Source organism: Eumetopias jubatus, unplaced genomic scaffold (genome assembly GCF_037043125.1).
Source record: "Eumetopias jubatus isolate StellerSeaLion01/CBP00866 unplaced genomic scaffold, mEumJub1_p1.0 scaffold_4, whole genome shotgun sequence".
In the NCBI taxonomy this organism is placed as follows: Eukaryota; Metazoa; Chordata; class Mammalia; order Carnivora; family Otariidae; genus Eumetopias; species Eumetopias jubatus.
Window position 1 is genome coordinate 10,458,092 of NW_028274810.1, and position 25,413 is coordinate 10,483,504.

At 35.0% G+C, this 25,413-nt stretch overlaps 1 protein-coding gene across 3 annotated transcripts in view; it reads right to left on the reverse strand.

Moving 5' to 3' along the window:
- Window positions 1–4,086: 4,086 nt before the first annotated feature.
- Window positions 4,087–25,413, reverse strand: part of SYCP1 (synaptonemal complex protein 1) — a 129,066-nt gene continuing 107,739 nt past the window's right edge. For all 3 annotated transcript variants that reach the window (XM_028102103.2, XM_028102102.2, XM_088022917.1), the window contains 5 exons: window positions 21,410–21,466; window positions 15,645–15,824; window positions 11,547–11,690; window positions 4,341–4,430; window positions 4,087–4,224 (listed from right to left, as the gene is read on the reverse strand). In XM_028102103.2, coding sequence (XP_027957904.1) covers window positions 4,087–4,224; window positions 4,341–4,430; window positions 11,547–11,690; window positions 15,645–15,824; window positions 21,410–21,466 — 609 coding nt within the window. The remainder of the gene's footprint in view (window positions 4,225–4,340; window positions 4,431–11,546; window positions 11,691–15,644; window positions 15,825–21,409; window positions 21,467–25,413) is intronic.

The window sequence follows — 25,413 nt, forward strand, 5'->3', positions numbered from 1 at the left end:
AGCCTTTCTCAAGAAACAAGAAAGGTCTCAAATACACAACCTAACCCTACACCTAAAGGGGCTAGAGAAAAAACAACAAATAAAGCCTAAACCCAGCAGGAGAAGAGAAATCATAAAGATCAGAGCAGAAATCAATGAAATAGAAACCAAAAGAACAGGAGAACAGATAATGAAACTAAGAGCTTGTTCTTTGAAAGAATTAACAAGATTGATAAACCCCTGGCCAGACTGATCAAAAAGAAAAGAGAAAGGACCCAAATCAACAAAATCATGAATGAAAGAGGAGAGATCGCAACCAACACCAAAGAAATACAAACAATTATAAGAACATATTATGAGCAACTCTATGCCAGCAAATTAGATAACCTGGAAGAAATGGATGCATTCCTAGAGATGTATCAACTACCAAAATTGAACCAGAAAGAAATAGAAAACCTGAACAGACCTATAACCACTAAGGAAATTGAAGCAGTCATCAAAAATCTCCCAACAAACAAAAGCCCAGGGCCAGATGGCTTCCCAGGGGAATTCTATCAGACATTTAAAGAATTAATACCTATTCTCCTGAAACTGTTCCAAAAAATAGAAATGGAAGGAAAACTTCCAAACTCATTTTATGAGGCCACCATTACCTTGATCCCCAAACCTGACAAAGACCCCATCAAAAAGGAGAATTACAGACCAATATCCTTGATGAACATGGATGCAAAAATTCTCACCAAAATACTAGCCAATAGGATCCAACAGTACATTAAAAGGATTATTCACCACGACCAAGTGGGATTTATCCCTGGGCTGCAAGGTTGGTTCAACATCCGCAAATCAATCAATGTGATACAATATATTAACAAAAGAAAGAACAAGAATCATATGATCCTCTCAAGAGATACAGAAAAAGCATTTGAGAAAGTACAGCATCCTTTCTTGATCAAAACTCTTCAGAGTATCGGGATAGAGGATACATACCTCAATATCATAAAAGCCATCTATGAAAAACGTACAGCCAATATCATTCTCAATGGGGAAAAGCTGAGAGCTTTCCCCCTAAGGTCAGGAACGCGGCAGGGATGTCCACTATCACCACTGCTATTCAACATAGTATTAGAAGTCCTAGCTACAGCAATCAGAAAACAAAAAGAAATCAAAGACATCCAAATCGTCAAAGAGGAAGTCAAACTCTCACTCTTTGCAGATGATATGATACTTTATGTGGAAAACCCAAAAGACTCCACCCCAAAACTGCTAGAACTCATACAGGAATTCAGTAAAGTGGCAGGATATAAAATCAATGCACAGAAATCAGTGGCATTCCTATACACCAACAACGAGACAGAGGAGAGACAAATTAAGGAGTCAATCCCATTTACGATTGCACCCAAAACCATAAGATACCTACGAATAAATGCTTTCTGATCTGTACTCAGAAAACTATAAAATACTCATGAAAGAAATTGAGGAAGACACAAAGAAATGGAAAAATGTTCCATGCTCATGGATTGGAAGAACAAACACTGTGAAGATGTCAATGCTACCTAGAGCAATCTACACATTCAATGCAATCCCCATCAAAATACCATCCACTTTTTTCAAAGAAATGGAACAAATAATCCTAAAATTTGTATGGAACCAGAAGAGACCCTGAATAGCCAGAGGAATATTGAAAAAGAAAAGCAAAGCTGGCGGCGTCACAATTCCAGACTTCCAGCTCTATTACAAAGCTGTCATCATCAAGACAGTATGGTACTGGCACAAAAACAGACACAAAGATCAATGGAACGGAATCGAGAGCCCAGAAATGGACCCTCAACTCTATGGTCAACTCATCTTTGACAAAGCAGGAAAGAATGTCCAGTGGAAAAAAGACAGTCTCTTCAACAAATGGTGTTGGGAAAACTGGACAGCCACATGCAGAAGAATGAAACTGGACCATTTCCTTACACCACACATAAAAATAGACTCCAAATGGTTGAAAGACCTAAATGTGAATCAGGAGTCCATCAAAATCCTAAAGGAGAACACAGGCAGCAACCTCTTCGACCTCAGCCACAGCAACTTCTTCCTAGAAACATCGCCAAAGGCAAGGGAAGCAAGGGCAAAAATGAACTATTGGGATTTCATCAAGATACAAAGCTTTTGCACAGCAAAAGAAACAGTCCACAAAACCAAAAGACAACCGACAGAATGGGAGAAAATATTTGCAAATGACATATCAGATAAAGGGCTAGTATCCAAAATCTATATACAACTTATCAAACTCAACACCCAAAGAATAATCCAATCAAGAAATGGGCAGAAGACATGAACAGACATTTTTCCAAAGAAGACATCCAAATGGCCAACAGACACATGAAAAAGTGCTCAACATCGCTCAGCATCAGGGAAATCCAAGTCAAAACCTCAATGAGATACCACCTCACACCAGTCAGAATGGCTAAAATTAACAAGTCAGGAAATGACAGATGTTGGCGGGGATGCGGAGAAAGGGGAACCCTCCTACACTGCTGGTGGGAATGCAAGCTGGTGCAACCACTCTGGAAAACAGTATGGAGGTTCCTCAAAAAGTTGAAAATAGAGCTTCCATAGGATCCAGCAATTGCACTACTGGGTATTTACCACAAAGATACAAATGTTGGGATCCGAAGGGGTACGTGCACCCCGATATTTATAGCAGCAATGTCCACAATAGCCAAACTGTGGAAAGAGCCAAGATGTCCATTGACAGATGAATGGATAAAGAAGAGGTGGTATATATACACAATGGAATATTATGCAGCCATCAAAAGGAATGAGATCTTGCCATTTGCAATGACCTTTGCAATGACCTGGATGGAACTGGAGGGTGTTATGCTGAGTGAAATAAGTCAATCAGAGAAAGACATGTATCATATGACCTCACTGATATGAGGAATTCTTAATCTCAGGAAACAAACTGAGGGTTGCTGGAGTGGTGCAGGGGTGGGAGGGATGGGGTGGCTGGGTGATAGACATTGGGGAGGGTATGTGCTATGGTGAGTGCTGTGAATTGTGCAAGACTGTTGAATCACAGATCTGTAGCTCTGAAACAAATAATACAATATATGTTAAGAAAAAAAAGAAGATGATGATAGCAGGAGGGGAAGAATGAAGGGGAGTAAATCGGAGGAGGACACGAACCATGAGAGATGATGGACTCTGAAAAATAAACTGAGGGTTCTAGAGGGGAGGGGGATGGGGGGATGGGTAGCCTGGTGATGGGTATTAGGGAGGGCACATTCTGCATGGGCCACTGGGTGTTATGCACAATGAATCGTGGAATACTACATCAAAAACTAATGATGTAATGTATGGTGATAAACATAACAATAAAAAAATTAAAGAATAAAAAAAGATATCAGAAGCAGAAGTCCCAAAACCATATCCACATTTATTTATTTATTGTCTATTTCCCTCACTAAAATGTAAGCTCTAGAAGAACAGAGGGTTTATTTTTCTGTTTTGTTCATTGTCATATCTCCAGTATCTAGAACTGTACTTGACTCTTAGTGGGCACTCAATAAATATTTGCTTAAATTAATGAGTGTTGAATAAATAATGTTAGGAAGCCATACTGGTATAGTCTTTTTTTCCTACAACGAAAGGCCATTTGTCATTTTTATAAACAGATAAACTGCTTCAGAACTGTGAAACTTCAACAAAATGACCTTAAGATTTACAAATAAATACCAACATTGTGATCAGCTGTTCAGATGACCTCACAGAATCAATGAAAAGCATTTATTTGCATCAAAATATTTTAATAAAGAATAAATCTCATGGGTTCCTAGCAGTCAGTGAATAACTTTACAAATTTGAAAAATTAGCCAAAACAGTTTTCATGAATACAAAAGGTAAAAACAAAACATAATCATCTTATTATTGTAATAGAATTACAAGTTTTCAGGTAACGTGGTAATTTAGGCCAAAACATAAAAATCATAAAAAACAAATTATGTAAATATAAAAAGTCTCAATGTCAGAAAATGTTTGGCTCTTCAGAAAATAAAACATTTTTAAATTGACTATAAATTTGATATTATTAGGCTCCTTAATCACATTGATTTTCTGAAATTAAACAAATAGCTTTTCTGCATCCTTTAGTTTTTTTTTCCTATCCATTTTAGCGATTACAGCCCAACGATCTTCCCGCATTTTCCTCATAGCTCCAAACTTCAGCGTAGATCCAGGGGTTGTTAGAGATGAAGGGGTCTGAATACAAAATCAAATCAAATCAAAATATGTTTAATTTAAAAAGATAAAGTCCAGCTTTTGAAATTTGCTTTCTGAAGTAAAAATTTAAAACCACTTTAAAAAAAATAAACTACCTGTTTTGGTGTTCTGACACAAAGATGAGAAGTTGTTGGATTATTATTCTTGTATAATTTTTTCAATGTCTCTTCTTCTGAAACCATGCTCTTAAAAGAAAAATACAAAATTATAATTTGGGGTCTGTCATCACTAATATTAAAATTTTGTCTACATATCACAGAGAGGAGAAGACAAGGAAGGAAAGGGAGGAAGAAAGGAGGTAAAAGAAGGGAGAAGAGAAAGAAGAGAAAAAAAGAAGAAAAACTGAAGACAATAACAAAATACTCAATCTTCCAAACAAGGACATAGATTTATATTCTATTAACTATATTGTATTATATGAAATACTAATAACTATATTGTATTATATGAAATACTAATAACTATACTGTATTATATAAAATACAACATGTATATGAATAGCACTTTTCTACTTCTACTTCAGTTTCAGTCTTTATACTACTACTTTTCCTTCCACTTTCACTCCACCTATCTACTCAAACTCACACTTTCGCCTTATAATCATATATAATCCTATAAAAATTGTTATCAACTATGAATTTATGGGTATTGTAATTCCCCCAAGTAATAATAGCTAACACTTATTTAGTACTTTCTTTATATTAGGTGCTGTTTTAAGCACTTTGCATATTTTAATTAGTTTTAATCCTCACAATAATTTTAATAAATTAGGTATACCATTATTATCCCCATTTTAAAGGTGAAGAACTGAGACAAGAAATGTTAAGTACTTTGCCTAAGATTACATAGCTAGTTAAGAGGTGGAGCCAGGATTCAAATCCAGATAGGCTGGCTCTAGAAATCCACTTTCTTAATGAATATGCTACACATATTTAGTATGGTAAGCAATCAGTTTATATTCCTTTCCCGCTCACTAATGTCACATTTACAGAGGTCTCATGAATAAAAATATTCAAACAGATTTTCATGAACTCTAAGATTTTAGCAGAATTCAGTAAGTCATAAAAAGCTGCCTTTTCAAATACACTCTGAACCACTATGTCTCAACTGACCAGCTTTAAGAAGAAAAATTATTTTAAAATCTCGTAAACTATCATTAAAATTTTATTCAGTGCACACTGATTATTCATTAATGACTGCCCATATAAAAATAACCCAATTTAAAACAAAACCATATCCGTCCTTATAAACTCTGCAACAATCATCTTTTCATGTGCTTATTGGCCATTTGTATATCCTCTTTGGAGAAATGTCTATTCAAGTCCTTTGCCCATTTTTAAATCAGGTTGTATGGTTTTTGTTGTTGAGTTATGGGAGTTCTTTATGTATTCCATACATTTATCCCTTTTCAGATATATGATTTGAAAATATTTTCTGCTATTCTTTAGCTTGTCTTCTGACTTTCTTAATGGTGTCCTTTGATACACAAAAAGTCTTAAATTTGAAGTCAAATTTATCAGTTTTCTCTTTTCTTGCCTGTGCTTTTGGTGTCATATCCATGAGGCTCTTGCTAAATTCGAGGTCATGAAAATTTCCCCAATATTTTCTGAGAGTTTCATAGTTCTACCCTTAAGTTTTGGTTTTTGATCCATTTTGAGTCAATTTTTGTATATGTTATAGAGTCCAACTTCATTCTTTTGCATGTGGATAACCAATATCCAGTTCTAACACCATTAGCTGGAAAAAAAAATGTCCTTTCCCCCACTGAATGGCCTTGGCACTCTTGTCAAAAATCAACTGACTATATATGTGAGAATTTATTTCTGGGTTCCTTTATTCCATTGGTCTATATATCTGCCTTTATCCTAGTACTAATCTGTTTAAATTACTAGCTTTGTAGGAAGTTTCAAGGTCAAGAACTATGAGTCCTCCAACATTACCCTTCTTTTCCAAAAGTGTTTTAGCTATTTGGGGACCCTTGCAATTCTATATGAATTTTAGTATCAGATTTTCCATTTCTGCCAAAAAGCTGTTGGAATTTTGATAGAGACTGCACTGAATTTGTGGACTGCTTTGGGTAGTACTGACATTTTTAAAATTATGTTCAATTAGCCAGCATATAGGACATCTTAACATGTTAAAGACTTAACATCCATAAACACAGAATTTTTTCCTAATTCTTTAGGTCTTCTTTAATTTCCTTCAGCAATGTTTTGTAGTTTTCATTGTATTTCAATATTTCACCTTCTTGGTTGGGTTTGTTCCTAAATATTCTATTTGTTTAGACGATATTATATATGGATTGTCTTCTTAATTTTCCTTAATTTCCTTTTGGATTAATCATTGCTGGTGTATAAAAACATAATCAATGTCATGTGTTCTTTTACCCCTCCACATTGCTGAATTCATTTATTAGCTCTACTAGCCTTCTTGTGGAGTCTTTGTGATTTTCACTGGATAGGATTATGGCATCTGCAAATAGTTTTACCTCATTCTCATTTGTATGTCTGCTTTCTTTTTCTCTCCCTTTGTTTTTTGTCTAATAGCCTAATAGCTCTGGCTAGAACTTCCAGTACAATGCTGACTAGAAGTGGTCAAAGTGGACATCCTTGTCTGGTTCTTAAGGGGTAAGTTTTCAGTCTTTCACAATTGAGTATGATTTAGCTGCAAGTTTTCATAAGTATGTTTTTTATCATGCTGAGGAATTGTTCCTCTATTCCTAGTTTTTTGAGTTTCTATCATGAAAAATGTTGGATTTTGTCAAATGCTTTTTCTGTACTAATTGAGATGATCATATGGGATTTTTTTCCCCCTTCATTCTATTAATGGTGACACATTACATTGATTTTCTTATATTGAACCACCCTGAAATTTCTTGGGATAAATCCCACTTAGTCATGGTGAATAGCACTTTTAATATGATGTGGAATTTGACTTGCTGATATTTTGTTGAGGATTTTTACACTGACGTTCATAAAGGATAATGGTCTTTAATTTTCTTTTCTAGTAATGTCTTTATCTTACTTTGGTATCAAGGTAGTGCTGGCCTCATAAAATGAGTTATCAAGAGTTCTCTCGGGGCGCCTGGGTGGCTGAGTCATTAAGCGTCTGCCTTCGGCTCAGGTCATGAACCCAGGGTCCTGGGATCGAACCCCGTATCGGGCTCCCTGCTCAGCAGAAGCCTGCTTCTCCCTCTCCCACTCCCCCTGCTTGTGTTCTCTCTCTCGCTGTGTCTTTCTCTGTCAAATAAATAAAAATCTTTAAAAAAAAAAAAGTTCTCCAACTTTTTGAAGTCTGAGAAGGTTAGGTCCTCAAATGTTTGATACAATCTATCAATGAAGCCATCTGGTCCAGGACTTTTCTTTGAGAGGTTTTTGATGACTAAGTCAAATTCTTTACTGACAATAGGCCTGTTGAGGTTTTATATTTCTTCTTGAATCAGTTTAATTTGTGTGTTTCAGGGATTTTTACCCATTTGCCCGTTTCTTCTAAGTTATAAAATTTGTTAGCATATATTCACAGTATTTTCTTTTTATCTCTAAATAATTAGTAATAATGTACCCACTTTCCATTTCTGATTCTAGTTATTCACATCTTCTTCTTAAAGATTTGTCAATTTTTTTAATCTTTTCAAATAAATTTTGGTTTCACTGATTTTATTGTTTTCTATTCTCTAATTTGTTTATCTCCCTTTGAATCTCATTATTTCCTTCCTCCTGCTAGCTTTGGGTTTAGTTTGGTCTTCTTTTTCTAGTTCCATAAAGTGTAACATTATTGATTTGAGATCTTTCTTTTTTAACGTAGGAATTTGGGGCTATACATTTCCCTCTGAGATTTTGCTGTAACACATAAGTTTTGGTATATTGTGTTTTCATTTTTACTCATATCTAAGTCTTAATTTCTAATTTCTTAATTTCTATCTAAAGTCTTGTGATTTCTTCTTTGATCTACTGGTTGATTGTTGAATCACAGATCTGTACTTCTGAAACAAATAACGCAACATATTTTAAGAAAAAAGAAAAAGAAGAAGATAGCAGGAGAGGAAGAATGAAGGGGAGTAAGTCAGAGGGGGAGACGAACCAGGAGAGATGATGGACTCTGAAAAACAAACTGAGGTTTCTGGAGGGGAGGAGGGTGGGGGGATGGGTTAGCCTGGTGATGGGTATTGAGGAGGGCACATTCTGCATGGAGCACTGGGTGTTATGAACAAACAATGAATCATGGAACAGTACACCAAAACAAATTATGTAATATATGGTGATTAACATAACAATAAAAAAATTTAAAAAAATACAAATTAAAAAAAAGTGTGTTAATTTCAGGACACCTAGGTGGCTCAGTTAGGCATCTGATTCTTGATTTCAGCTCCAATCTCAGGGTCCTGGAATCAAGCCCCACATCAGGCTCCCTGCTCAGCAGGGAGTGTGCTTCTGCTTTCACCCTCTGCCTCCTACCCCCTCCTGCCCATACTCTCTTTCTCTGTCAAATGAATAAATAAAATTTTTAAAAAAGAAACAGACATGTGAATCTTATAACTGAATGTCTGCAAATCAGATTCTTCCCTTTCCCCAGGGTTTGCTGTAGTGAGTTAGTTTTGTTTTGCTTTATGTTGTACAAGTTTCTGTGCCAGGATTAGCCTGGGTTAAAAATTTGAGATCCTCTCAGGTTTTTTGTGAGCCTGTCTTTCCATGAGCATGTGCAGTGCTTTTAAATATCCCAGAAATGTGATTGCTCTTGATGTCCTAGTTCTTAAAATGTCTGATCCTCCAAAGAAGAAAAGTGAAAAAGAAAAAAAGAAAACCAGGTACAATTCATTTAAATCCTCTGTAAGACACTTTCTGCCAGTGAGGGTTGAACTAGTGGCAGCCAGTTTCTGTGCCTGCACAGTGATGAGAAGCAGCAATGATAATACAGAACACTGAATCTTGATACTCAGAGAAAAAGTCCGTATTGCTCACCCTGGCTACAGCAAGACATGAGCAGGGCTGCCTGCCACAGGACTATGGATTGGATGACAGGTAGTCACTACCATTCTTAAGGCTGAAATTGACCAAAATTAACTGAAGTTGCAAGCATTCAAATAGTCTCCAGAGTTCCAAAATAGTTACTGCAGACAGTTTCTGCAAGTACAATTACTGTCTTGGTAGAGAAATAAATTTGTGGTATTTCTTACTCCCCCATCTTCTCTAAGGTCACTCTAGACAATCCATTTTTAAATCTAACTTTTTAAAATTATTTGAATGTTCACCAAAATTTAAATGCAACAATAAGAAAATTACAAAAATAGTAACTTCAAGTGATAACTATAACCAAATAAATGGACTGTCAAGTGTCTTTTTAGGCAAGTATAAATAATTGTGCATACTTACATAATACTGTAGCATGTTTACTGTGTTACAAAGTTGTGATGCTCCTTTTAAAAATGAAATCATGAATCATTCTGAATCTCAGCTAAGAAACTGGCCTAAATTCACACTGCTAGAAAAATAGTATGGATTCCAACCCTGGACTGTCTAATTCCAGAGCTCATAGTCTTCCTACTAATTCTCCTTACATTTTTATATATCTGGACTTCAGTTTGAGCTGGCAGTTATTATGTATAATGACTTACATAGGCTATGGAACTAAACTGTGTTCCAATTTTTCTCCATGCCTTACTAGCTATGTGATCTTGGGCAAGATACCTGTGTGACTCAGTTTTCTCATCTGTAAAATGAAAATAGCAACATTGTATATACTTCTAATATGAGATTGTTCTAAAAAATAATCTATATAGTCTTTGCAACAGTGTTTGGTTCAGAGTTTTAATCATTAAAATGTTAATCATCATCTATAAAACAAAGAGATACTTAGGTAGGGACTCTATAAGTTAACTTCAATAATTAGACTTTTAAGACTTCAGCTCCTCATTATTCCAGAACAAATGAAAATAGAGGGTCCCTCACTCATATGAGGAATTCTTAATCTCAGGAACAAACTGAGGGTTGCTGGAGTGGTCGGGGGTGGGAGGGATGGGGTGGCTGGGTGATAGACATTGGGGAGGGTATGTGCTACGGTGAGCACTGTGAATTGTGTAAGACTGTTGAATCACAGATCTGTACTTCTGAAACAAATAATGCAACATATTTTAAGAAAAAAGAAAAAGAAGAAGATAGCAGGAGAGGAAGAATGAAGGGGAGTAAGTCAGAGGGGGAGATGAACCAGGAGAGATGATGGACTCTGAAAAACAAACTGAGGTTTCTAGAGGGGAGGAGGGTAGGGGGATGGGTTAGCCTGGTGATGGGTATTAAAGAGGGCACATTCTGCATGGAGCACTGGGTGTTATGAACAAACAATGAATCATGGAACACTACACCAAAACAAATGATGTAATATGGTGATTAACATAACAATAAAAAAATTTTTTTAAATGGTAAAAAAAAAAAAAAGAAAGAAAATAGAGGGTCCCAAAGCAGTAAAAAAGCTTGAAGGATCTCAAAAGTTACAAGTGGCAATAATGAAACAAACTAGTGCCTTTAACTGGAATTTTGTAATTAAGAATCTTTGGTATATTGTTCATTTTGTGTGATGAGGTTTGTTTTTAAATTAAATGAATCTAAATTTAATTATTCTCAATCAATATTATTACTTTAGAAAATACTGGTATGTGTGGATACACTCATGGCAGGGAATAATTAGTAATACAAACTGCTAGGGATAGTATCTTCCTTAAACAACTCATCTTTAATACATTAACTCTTTAAGAATGATAAAAATATTATACTTGTCAACCAATACCTTGATACAGATTTCAACCAATATATAAAATAAGGAACATGTATAATACATAAAATCAAGAGGGTCCTTAAATAACAAATTTGGCCATAGCAAGATTCACTTAACCTTTATTGAAGGAAGGAAGGAAGGAAGGAAAGAAAAAAGAAAAGAAAGAAAGAAAGAGAGAGAGGAGAGAAAAGAGGAAAGAGAAAAAGAAAAAGAAAAAAAACGAAAAAAGAAAGAGTATGTGGTAAAAACTCCTTTATAACACTCTGCTGAAAAACAAGATGGTTTAATCATCTCATGTGCCAACTATGTTACATCAAGTATTTCAAAATGCCATGTTTTCGGAAGTTAGATTATTTAAACCCTACTTCTCCAAAATGCTGCAAAAGCATAGGGTTCTGTGTTATATAGAGTTCTATATTTTCATATTGCAATGGTAAGTACTATGTGTATATATTATACATATACATTAAAAAATGATGTGTAAAAATAATAAATAATGTAAACAAGTAATAAATACTGATTTGTAGTATTTTTACCAAAAGATCAGTCGTTTCTGAGCTATCCGAATTAATATCAAACTCAAAGACCATTTTTCTCTTTTTATTACTTTCTTCCATGGGTACATTCTTGCTTTCTCTTTGCTGAATTTTTAGTTTCGTTGGTGTCTTCACAGTATATGCCTATCCAAAAAGAAAAACAATATATTATCCCATCAAAAAACCCTATATTATTAATAAATGCAAGTTGAATCTTCAGTAATCAATAACTCTCTATTATTAGTGGGATGTAGAGACTTTTTATAAGAATTTCATTCAGATATTTTTGATACTAAAATTTCCTACTTTCTTCAAACAATTTATAATAGTGGACTTTTTCTTTGCCCTTCCCTTCTACTTACTGAATAAAATAATGGCAGGAGAGAGGTGGGGAGACAGACTCCCCAGCATCAGCAGTCAACAATCTTAAGAAAAGAGGGACTTTGATTTTTCTAACAATAATTAAGACCAAAGAACTGAATGAGCTTTGCTCTTTCTACAAAAATCCTTACGGATTTATGAGAAATTAGGTATGCTTATACTTTGTTCATAAAGCAATTCACATTAGTCAATGTTTAGTATTCCATATTACCCTGTAAGTTTTATAATTTTTTTAAAGTATCTTTAAAAATTTAGGGCAGTGACATCAGCAAAAATGGCAGAATAAGGTATTCCAAAAATTTGCTCTTACATAAAGCAAAAATACTAGTAAAATGGTCAAAGTCAGCTTTTTCAGAACTTTGGAAATTAACCAAAAACTTGCCACAAACTGTAGTGCTTATTTTTTTTTAATGGCTGAACCTCTGTAAGAACAGCAAGCTTTGTGATGTTTTAACTTTTCTTTATCCCAGCCCCGTGTTCTATGTTACCCTTAAAAAAATAACATCCCACACTCTTGGTCCAGCTTGAGAGCCACTAGATAGAGCAGAACAGAATTGAGAGCTCTTTCAAAGTTTTATTCCCAAAAAGTTGTCATTATTTTAACTGTCTTTTGGTTCTCTGAAAGACCTCACTTACAAGGCTGTCTGTATTTAACCTGACTTAGAGCTCATTCAGTACAAAAAGTTTCTCCTTGGTGTGAAGTACAGCATAGAATTTGTCAAAACAATTCGAGGCAAGTGTTTTAACTTTGTAGCTCCATGAGGCAATAATTTTAACAGGGCAAATGACAGACTAATCAAAAACTTCAAAAGAACAGGTAGGAAATGAGACATCCACAGGGGCTTTGAAAAGCTCTGACATTAATGGAAAAAATAAAATAAAATCTAAAGTTAAAAGTAATGTACCAATGTATGTTTCCTAGTTTTGACAAATGTACATGGTAATGTAAGATGTTAACAATGTGGAAAATTGGGTGATAGATATAAAGGAATTCTCATACTACCTTTGCAACTTTTCTATAAATCGAAAATTATGGTAAAAAAAAGTTCTTTTTAAAAAAGTAAGGTCACCACATCCATGAGAATGGCTAAAATCAAAAAGATTAAAAAAAAATGTGATGGCAAGGCTGTGGAGCAACTAGAACTCTCATTCACTGCCAGCTAGGATGTAAAATTGATGTAATGATTTTTTTGAAAAACATGACTGGCAGTGTGATACAATAAGAAATATATATTTAGTCTTTGTCCCTGGTTCCTGACACAGAACTTCTAAAACCCATGTAATTTCCCAAGTAATAGGGGTGATCAGGGCATCTTTTGGTACAATATTCGGTCTTTGTGATAGGAGTCTTCTGTTATTCAAAATAAGCTCCTTTCAACTGGACCAGAGTTAATGCTAATGAAATAACTGGCAGTAAAGGGCTCCTAGATAACTTCAGGATGCTGGCTAGTCACCAGAAAAACCAAGGCTTGATTAGAAGTTTATAACCTTTCAGCTACACCCTTTGACCTCCTGGGAGGGGAGAGGGTTTGGAGATTGAGTTAAATACCAATGGCCAATGATTTAACCAGTCATGCCAGGTGATGAAACCTCCATAAAAACCCCTAAATGATGGGGTTCTGAGAATTTCCATGTTGGCAAATACACAGAGGTACTGGAAGGGTAGTACTCCCAAAGAGGGCATGGAAGTTCTATACCCCCTCCCTCACACCTTGCCCTATTCATCTTTTCCATTTGGCTGTTCTTGAGTTGTATCCTTTATAATAAACTGGTAATAGTAAGTAAAGGAATCTCCTGAGTTCTGAGAATCATTCTAGCAAATTAGCAGACCTAAGGAGGGGGGTTATGGGACAGAGCCGGTTGGTCAGTAGTACAAGGGGCAAACCAGGATTGTAACTAGTGTCTGAAGTGGAAGCAGTCTTGTGGGACTGAACCCTTAACGTGTAGGGTCTACATTAACTCCAGGTAGTGTCAGAATTTAATCAAGTTGTAGGACAACTAGTTGGTGTCTGGAGAATCAGAGAACTGGCATGGGAAAAAAAAAAAAAACCAACCACATGTTTTATATCACAGTAAAAAAAAAACAGCTCAGGCAGTATCTATTAAAATGGAACATATTATACACAACCCTATAACCCAGCAATTTCATTCCTAAAGACATACCCAACCAAAATGCATACAGGTCAAATACCAGAATTTTTATAGCAAGACTATGCATAAAAGCTCAGTCTGGAAACTACCCAAAGTCCACTAACAATACAATAGATAAACTATGGTACATCACACAATGGGATACTATATAGAAATATAAACAGAAAATCTACAACTTCAAGCTACAATATGGATGAGTCCCACAAACATATTAAGTAAAAAAAGTCAAAACAAAAATAATGATTCTATTTATAGAAAATTCAAAAACAGGGAAAAGAGAAAATACAAAAACAGGTACATCTAATATTAGAGTTGGAACAGTATCTGGCCTTGGGGGAGAAGCCAGTGACAAAAAGGGAGGCAAGGTGATAGTAACATTCTGTGCTTTAATCTGAATGCTGGTTATAAAGTCATGTTCAGTTTGTAAAGAATCATCAAGTTGCATAATTAAGATCTGTGCATTTTTCTTGCATATATTTCAATATAAAGTTTTTTTTAAGTAAGGTCATTCTATACAAAGATCACTTCATATTCTGAATAATATAAATACAACAAAATTTTATGTCAAAGCCTCTCTAAGTTATGTAGTTTACTAATTTTCATAATTTCCACAGTGTGGATAATATTGTATATATAACAGGATGTGAGAGAGACTCTTCCTTTTGCTCTGGAATTGCCAACCAGGGCACAAAGCTGCAGAAAAAAAATGTTAGTAACCCATATTCTAAAGAAAGCAACCTATGATTAAAGCCAGATCCTTCTCTAGGGCTTATTAAAAAGTGGTTAAACTGGCCCTACAATCACCAAACACCTCCTTTCTTCCCAGTTATTTTAAGGAAATTGGAAGGGAAAGGCATCAAATTTCAGCTGAGAGGGACAGAGAGAGGTCAAAATATTTTTCCTTTCAATTTCCAAGGCAGGTGAGGAGACAACTCTTAACAGCAGCCTAACAAAAAATAGGGGTGCCTTCAAGAAGGATTGGCATCTCATTCCCTCACTAGATATAAATTTAGGAAGAAATTTTATCTTTGTGTCTGCCTGGATAGTTTAGAGTAAAAAGAAATTAGAGAGAGATGGATGGTGGGAGGTCAGAAATGTAGCATTCCATACTGCTGTTTAGCATGGAAATGTTGAATGAATGCCCCATGGATTAAATGAACATGTGAAAATAGCTAGTAATTGACCCATCTTGTTGGTGGCATTCACCTGATCCACCGAGGGCTGACTAAGTACAGGACTCTAGCAACAAGATGATACAAAATAAACAGCAAAAGGAAGTAACTGGGGTGATACTGAAAAATGTTAAGTCAGAATCAGATTTCCCACATCAGGGAATGCCATCAGGTGAGTGACAAAGTTATGGAATCTGCCCAAAATGTCATTAAGTTGTGGACAGTGATATTAAAAAACAAAAACAAAACAAAACACTATTTCATGCTGGTATCACAAAAATTGAATTGGTTTTATATTTATATGTGTGATATCAGATATATGGTATATGATACCAGAACCTTCTTTTTTTTAACTAAAAAAATTATAACCTTCTTAGAAATTTTAGCAACCAACCTTTGGTAATGGTGTTGATAAAGTACTTTTGGCAGATGTCCACAAATAGTCTCTTTTATCTTTGGATTTACCATGGTCAGCTGATGTGAAGTTTCGAGATATATTTTGTGAAGGAGCTGCTTTAGAATCAAATTTCCAATAATGAGTTTCAGGTGTTTCCAATAAAGGTGCCTGTATTTTCTATATTGAACAACAAAAGGAAATAAAATCGACTACATGTCATTTTAATTAAAGTGCAGCAATTAGTAGAAATAACACTGGAATAAACTAGAATTTATCCTCAAATTTATGATTAATTAGATAACTTTAAATAAATTATCCTTATCTTGTCACTTTATTTTCCCACTGAAGATGAAAATGGTATCTGCCTTTCTGTCTTCACAGAGCTGCTATGAAAAGAAATAAAATGTCTCAACTCTCTAACTGGCCAAAAGTTGACGATTTGCTGAAGAGAAAAATCTCTATTCCTGGTGGCAAAGAGCCTTTCTTTGTGGTTCATTACAATAGTCTAAAAGCCAGAGGGCAGTTTATTCTCATTTCTATCCATTCTCTTTTATGCTTTCATATTTTCTCTCTCTCATCTATAAAAATATCAGGCTTTTCCTATCCACCAGCCTTACTCCCCACCAAAAAAAAAAGAAAGAAAAGAAAGGAAAATAGGGAAGAAAAATAATAAAAGTAAAGAACCAGAAAAAATTTCCAGGAGGAGAAAAATGACTATTGTCTTCAATTCTGAAGATAAACAAATTACAGATTTACTCTAAAAACTTAAGATTTTATTTCAACTCAGTTTCTTCCGTTTTCTTTCTACCTTTATATGCATCTTCCCTTCAGACCTGACCTATCTTTCTAGTAAAAGCTCATAATAACTGCTTTAGTGGAATTGTGTTAGCTGCTTTCTAATTTTATCACTTCCTTTGATCACCACCATCTCCATGAATACAATCGTGGCAATTACAAGAAAAAAATGGAACACGCGCACACACACATACACACACACACACACACACACACACAGAGCTATTCTCAAAAGTTCAGTGGTTAAATCTGCAGTAAATTTAAGTTAGGAGGGTACAGAATGCGGGGTTAAGAGGTGACCACATGTGCTATAAAAACACTGGACTAATTGATGGATGAATAGATAAGGAAGATGTGGTATACACACACAGAGAAGAATATTACATAACTGTAAAAAAAGGATGAGATTGTGCCATCTGAGACAACATGGATGGACCTAGAGGTCCACCTAAGCAAAATAAATAAGACTAAGACAAATACCATATGATTTCACTCATGTGGCGTCCAAAAAAACGATACATGAATAAACAAAAAAGCAGAATCAGACCTATAAATGCACAGAACAAACTAATAGTTGTCAGATGTGGGGAAGATGGGCAAAACAGATGAAGGGAAGTGGGAGATACAGGCTTCCAGTTAGGGAATGAATAAATCATGGGAATAAAAGGCACAGCATAAGGAAAACAGTCAATGATATTGTAATAGCAATGTAACAGGACAGAAGATCAGCATAATGTACAAACTTGTTGAATCACTATGTTGTACCCCTGAACTTATGTAACACTGTGTTAAATATATATGAGAGTGTGTGTATATGTGTGTGTGTGTGTGTGTGTGTGTGTATATATATATATATATATATATATATATATATATATAAAACAACCATTGGACCAGGAGTCAAGGAGTCAAGTAATAGGCTCTTTTCTCCTGGATCTTATACTATCTTGCTGGGTGATATTAAGTAATCTCCAAGTATCTCTAGGCTTAAATTTATCCATCTATATAATCAAGGGACTAAAAGATGATTTGTAGGTTTCTGCCCAGTTCTAGTGATCTCACTTCATAATCCTCTTTCCAGCAGGTATACATTTTGGTAGCATTTTTTTCACACAGTTGTATTTCTGTATTCTCCTTCCTATATATTTCTACATCATAGGTGATAATACAATTTTAAAGAAAGCAAATTTTTTCTGCTGTTTTCATGGACTAATTTTTCTCTCCTCAAAGGCCTGAGAATGACAACTACACCACCTTGTGGCCAAGACTGGGAATTTAACACTTCAGCGGCTTGAAAGAAAATGCACCCCCTTTCTAGACTACGGAAATAAACCTCTTCATAATAATTCAAAGAAATGCATGTACTTTCCTGCAAGTCACATTCTTTTCTGAATGTTACATTTCCAGTGATGCATGTACAAGCATATCTCATTTCATTGCACTTTATTTTATTGCACTCACAGATGCTGTGTTTTTTGGTGGTTTTGGTTTTTGCAAATTGGAAGGTTTGCGGCAACCCTGATCCAGTTAAATCTATCAGCACCATTTTTCCAACAGCATTTGCTCACTTAGTGTCACTGTGTCACATCTTGGTAATTTTTTTTAAAGATTTTATTTATTTATTTGACAGAGAGATAGAGAGCACAAGTAGGCAGAGTAGCAGGCAGAGGGAGAGGAAGGTGCAGACTCCCCACTGAGCAGGGAGCCAGATGCGGGGCTCGATCCCAGGACTTTGGGATCAAGATCAGAGCCAAAGGCAGACGCCTAACCGACTAAGCCACCCAAGCACCCCACATCTTGGTAATTCTTACAATATTTCAAATTTCTGCATCATTATTATTATATTTGTTATAGTAATCAGCGATTGGTGATCTTTGATGTTACTATTGTTTAGGGACACCATGAACCACATCCATATAAGATGGCAAACTTAAATGCTGTATGTGTTCTGGCTGCTCCACTGACCTACTATTCTCCATCTTTCTCCCTTTCCTCCAGCCTCCCTATTCCCTGAGACAAAACAAAACTGAAATTAGGCCAATCAATAACCCTACAATGGCTTCTATGTGTCCAAGTGAAAAAAAAAGTCACCCATCTCTCACTTTAAATCAAAAGCTAGAAATGATTGGAGCTTAGAAAGAGGAAGGCATGTTGAAAGCCGAGGTAGGCCAAAAGCTAGGCCTCTTGCACCAACCATTTAGCCAAGTTGTGAATGCAAAGGAAAAGTTCTTGAAGGATACTAAAACTGCTACTTCCAGTGAGCACACAAATAAAAAAGTGAAACAGCTTTCACTGATATGGAGAAAGTTTTAGTGGTCTTGATATAAGATCAAACAAGTCATAATACTACCTTAAGCCAAAACCTAATCTGGAGTAAGGCCCTCTCTTCAATTCTGTGAAGGCAGAGAGGTGAGGAAGCTGCAGAAGAAAAGTCTGAAGCTAGCAGAGGTCGGTTCATGAGATTTAAGGAAAGAAGCTGTTTCCATAACATAAAAGTGCAAGGTGCGGAGTGCCTGGGTGCCTCAGTCTTAGGTTAAGCATCTGCTTTGGCTCAGGTTATGATCCCAGGATCCTGGGATCCAGCCCCTAGTCAGACTCCCTGCTCAGCGGGGAATCTGCTTCTCCCTCTCCCTCTGCCCCCCCCCACTCATGATCTCTCACTCTCAAATATATAAAATCGTTAAAAAAAAAAAAAAGTACAAGATGAAGCAGGAAGTGTTAATGTAGAAGCTGCCGCAAGTTATCCAGAAGAGCTAGCTAATTAAGTACTGAAGGCATCTAACACTAAAGAGTTTCAAGGTAGGCAAAACAGCCATATATTGGAAGATGATTCCATCTAGGACTTTCATAAGTAGAGAGGAGAAGTCAATGCCTGCCTTCAAAATTTCAAAGGACAGGCTGACTCCCTTATTAGGGACTAATGCAGCTGGTGACTTCAAGTTGAAGCCAGTGCTCATTAACCATCCTGAAAATCCTAGGGCCCTTTAAGAATATGATAAATCTACTTGCCTATGCTCTATAAATAAAACAACAAAGACTGGATGACAGTGTATCTGATTTCAACCTGGTTTAACTAAATATATTAAGCCCAATGTTAAGACCTACTGCTCAGACAAAAAAATTCCTTTCAAAATATTATTGCTCATTGACAACGCACCTGGTTACCCAAGAGCTCTGATGGAGATGTACAAGATTAATGTTGTGATGCCTGCTAATACAACATCATTCTGCACCCCATGGATCAAGGAGTCACTCTTTCAAGTCTTATTATTTAAAGAAATACTTTTTGTAAGACTATAGCTGCCATAGGTAGTGATTCTATTGATGATCTGGGAAAAGTAAATTGAAAATCTTCTGGAAAGAATTCACCATTCTAGATGCCATTAAGAATATTTGTGATTCGTCAGAAGAGGTCAAATATCAATATTAACAAGAATTCAGAAAAAGCTGATTCCAACCCTCATGGATGACTATAGTTCAAGACTTCCCTGACAGAAATAACTGCAGATGTGGTGGAAACAGTAAGAAAACTGGAATTAAAAGTGGAGCCTGAAGATGTAACTTAATCGCTGCAATCCCATGATAAAACTTAACAAGTGAGGAGTCGCTTCCTACAAATCAGCAAAAAGAAGTGGTTTCTTGAGATGAAATTTACTCCTGGTGAAGATGCTGTGAAGACTGTTGAAATGACAAAAAAAGATTTAGAATATTATGCAAACTTAGTTGATAAATCAGCAGCAGCATTTGAGAGGATTTACTCTGATTTTGAAAGAAGTTCTACTGTGGGTAAAATGCTATCAAACCGTTCATGAAAGGAAGAGTCAATGAAGCAAACTTCATTGTCCTATTTTACAAAATTGCCATGGTCATCCCAACTTTCAGCAACCATCACCCTTGATCAGCCAACAGCCATTAATATCAAGGCAAGACCCTTCACCAGCAAAAAGATTACAACTTATTGAAAGCTCACATGATGGTTAGCATTTTTAAGCAATACAATATTTTTTAAAGATTTTTTTCCATTTTTTATTATGTTCAGTTAGCCAACATAGAGTATTTTTAAATTAAAGTATGAACATTGTTTTTTAGACATAATGCTATTGCACACTCAACAGACCACAATACAGTGTACATATAACTTTTATATGCACTGGAAAACCAAAAAATTCATTTGACTTGCTTTATTGTGATATTCACTTTGCTGCACTGGTCTGGAACTGAACCCACAAGATCAAGGTACGCCCATATACATAATATTCATGATTTTCTGTTGTATTTTTATTTTTTTAAATTGAAGTAAAATTAACATATAGTATTATATTTGTTTCAGGTGTACAATATAATGATTCAACAATTCTATACATTACTCAGTGCTCATCGTTGTATTTTTTAAAACAAACACTTATATGGCATTTCCTATTGCCAAGCACGATTTATTTACAAATGCCTTACAAATATTATCTCATTTAATCCTTTTAACAACTTTAAAAAAATAGATACTATTAATTATCCCTTTACAGTTGAACAAACTGAGGCATAAAGTAACTTGCCCAAATCAGAAATATTTGATAAATCTAATAATTATTATATATAAGGCTTATGATATTTCAATATTGTTGGAATAGAGTATAGCAAATAAAAGCCTATTTAAATTTTTTATTCTTTTATTATTTCCTCATTATTTGCAATTTATATATCCAGAACCTCAGATAAAATATATGGCATTTACTAATCTACTTGAAAGCAGAAATAAATAATGGGCATATTTTACTGGAATTATACGTGACTCAAAACAACTCCATAAGAATATGTGATATATACTTTCATAATCTGAATATATTCTATATTTGGAAATGAATATTAGATGCTCCTTACCTATTTATGAACAAAAAAAAAATTTCCAGGTAGATGTTAGAAAACAAGCTGGGTTATAAAGAAAAACCAGGAGAATTATATAAAACTCTTACCTTATCTCTTTTTTCGAGAGTAACTATGTTTTCTTTTGCCTCTCTTTTGAGTTTTTCCTATTAAAAATGAGTGCACACAATGTAGTCACTACTATTATCAAAAATTAATGTTATTATCAAAATACTTCTAAGAAGTATTAACAAAGAAAGAATACTAAACTCTAAATCTTATAAAATAATGAAAAGAAAAAAAGAAAAACAAATTAGTTTCTTTCTACAGAGCTTGTTATTTAGTTTTGATTATCTTTTTTTAAAATTCTGATCTGTCCAGTATTTATCTGTGGAATCTTGGTAAGTCTTTTCAAACTCTGAATCAACTTTCTCATTTGTAAAATGAAGTGGACGGATCAGATTATAGACGAAGAAATACACACAAGTAGCTAACTGTAAAGAGCTATAAAGAGATCCAAAATATTATGGGCTTTTAGACGCAGAATTCAGTTTTTCTGTGCATTGAGAAAGGGTACATTTCAGTTGGACCTTCAATAATGAACTTTTAACATGAGATAAACAAGGATGAGGGGGAAAGAAAGTACAAAATACTTAGGAAATAATACATCACTTTTGCTGGAGATTAGGGTTATATATTCAGTAGAGAAAAAAGAAAAATTAACTCTGGCCTACAAAAAAGAATATGTACTATGCCTTTAATATGACAGTCACCTGGAGAACAGAATTGTTACAGCCCCCAGGAAGCCTTCAAGGACGCAGAGAAGGGAAAGTTCCAATACACAGAACTTTAAGCAAACTTGCCTTGCCTGCCTATGAGGTCTATGCCAATATCAACCTTACTGAATGCTTTGTGTACACCATGCTATCTCTCCCAGAGGGTTGCACCTAACCAGAGAACTCATTTCACCATGAAGAAGCTGGTAGTAAGCTAATGTAACAGTAATCACTATTCTTATTGTGTATCCTATCAATGACCAATAGTTGATCTTCAGTTATAGTGACAACTGGGATCTACAATAAAGGGCTAGAATGCTCTCTTCTAGGATAAATTATATCCTCTATACTAGCAAAATTGTACTGCCTCTCAGAGGACTTCTAGAGGCTTCTAGAGGACAGAAGGGAGAAAGCACCTCCCATGACTGCATTGTCTCTATAAAATTCTGGAGACTTCTGCTGGTCTGGAGATCTTACTTACAATCTGTTCTAATACAACATGTATTTCCAAGGTGTGAATTATTAGCTCATACACAAACATGTATCTTTAGTAGTGGTTAACTAATCGTGAGTTCCCTAAGACCAAAGAGATAGGCAGTCCACTACGGTCCCTATTTAAATTGGATAACTCAAATATGCCTATAATATGGTCTGACAAAAAGACAATTGACTTCAGCCACAGGAATAGAGAATGATGGCCCTGTACCCAAATTTCAGACTTGAATAAATTTATAAACCTAGAATCCTCCAAATTAAAAGAAAGCCTGGTAACTGTTGTAGAAGGATTTTGCAATAATATCACAAATACATACCTTATCCCTTCTACTATCTTGTGCACAGAGAGAGATACTAAGACTTATGGGTAATTGGACATTGACTATTAACTAACACCAATTATTATAACCCAAAATGTTACTATTTTTTCATTAGTTCAAGTGCAGGTGTATTGGAGTCAGGTGATAAATGGTATTTAATCCAAGTCTACCTTACAATGAGCCCATGGAACCATAAACCTAATCTGTGGTCATTTCTTATGACCCTAAAGTCTGAATAGATAAACTCAAGTAAGTGCCATAGTCTCCATATTGGTTCTAAACCACAGGATGAGAGTTTTTAAGTTTAGAAGGACCAACTGGAAGACTCTGAAACTTTCCTCCATATCAAGAATATAAACAAATATATCAAATGTCAATATCTCACCTAGGCAGAGATTCAGGTCCATCAAACCGTGAAAGATGTAGAGAAGGTGATTTATCACAGTCCCACAAAGCCAACTTAATTGGAAAATTAAATTCACTGTTATCCAGTAACAGTTTTGTCATACCAATGGGCAAGTAACAGAGGCCAAAATAGGGATTGTGTATTGATTAGGATCAAAAATGAGAACTAAGAAAAAAGTTTCATATAAAAGATGAACTGAATATATGTAAATAAAGAGTTCAAAATAACAAATACCAGAATCATGGTTAAAGAACAAATACATGTTTTTATTAATCCTGACAACATAAATTAACAAAATAAATATCAAAATTGTGTATGTGGAAGAAGAGGCAGTATGAGAAAGTGTTAGGTATATTGTTTAAATATATAAAGGTAACCAGTAAAATAACTGAAAGTACTACACACACCTTTTAAATCAACCAGACACACACATACACTTTAGAGAAAAATAAATATTAATGTCATGTAAAATAAGATGACAAAAACATGATTCAATTATATATCATATCAGTAAGGGGTTAATAACCATAAGGAACTCCTATAAGTCAACAACAAAAACAACTAAAAAATGGGCAAAGAACTTGAATAGACAATTCTCCCACAAGATATACAAATCACTAACAAGGGAAAGAAGTAATTAAGGATGTCAAAAACAAATTCAACAACAAAAACATACAATCTTATGCCATAATTTGTGATTCTAGTGAGGCTCAGCATGAGAGTCACACAGAGTATATTTGTGATTTGACTCTAGTCAATATGGCTCTTAAGCTAATCACCAGTTGCACAATATTGGTGAAAGTAGACACAAATAACAAAGAGAATAACTGTCACTAATATACCTGAATTGATCTGAGGGGTAAGTGGGCAGTCCATAAAAAAAGAGGCCTAGAAAATGCATAAAGAGTGAAAATTTCAGGAAAAATGACTAAATTTTTTCATTTTGGTCTCTCTAGTCTGGACAAAGAAAGCACAACAACCATGCCCATAAAGAATTAATTATCCTTGCCAATAAATAGAACATACTAGCAATAAAGTCAAAAGACAAGTTTCAAAAAAAAAAGAAAGAAAGAAAAGATTCCCCTGAAAGGGCAGAAAACACAAAAAGACGTGATTCACTGAAAAAAACATATGAATTTTGTCCTTTTCCTTGGTCCCCTCTTATCACCTGTAAGTAGAATATACCAAATCATAATATTATCTTTTCCCTCATAAAATTGGGTAAGGAAATACAGCTTGAAGAGAGATTAGTAATATGGCAAAAAGTGAGTAACCATACACACACACACACACACACACACAACGCACGCACGCACACACGCACTGGAATATTACTTAGCCATGAAAAAGAGAGATCTTGCCATTTGCAACACCACTAGAATTATGCTAAATAAAATAAGTCAGACAAAGACACATACCATATGATTTCACTTATATGTGGAATCTAAAAAAACAAATGAACAAACAAACAAAGCAGAAACAGACCCATAAATACAAAGAACAAACTGATGTTGCTCAAGGGGAGATGAGTGGGGGACTCACAAAATGGGTGATGGAAAATAGGAGCTACAGGCTTCCAGTTATGGAATGAGTAAGTCACACGGATGAAAGGTACAGAATAGAAAATATAGTCAGTGATATGGTAATAGCATTGTATGATGACAGAGGGTAGCTACACTTAGGGTAAGCATAGCATAACATATAGAGTTGTCTGAATTTCTATGTTATACACCTAAAACTAATGCAGCATTGCATGTCAAAATACTTCAGTTTTAAGAAAAAGAATAACCACAACGTATCCTCTCAGATAGATACACAGGCTCTAGGGCTTCACATTGAGTTGGTGGAAAGATCTGAAGACTGAGGATAAACACATCACAAGAAAACTGCAGACCAATATCTCTTTATGAATATAGATGCAAAAAATCCTCAACAAAATACTAGCAAACTGAATCTAGCAGAATATAAAGATTATACATCATGACCAAATAGGATTTCTCCCAAGAATATAAGATTGGTTTAACATCTGAAAATCAATTAATGTAATACTTTGTATTAATAGAATACAAAAACCACACAATCACCTCAATATACACAGAAAAAGCATTTCACAAAAT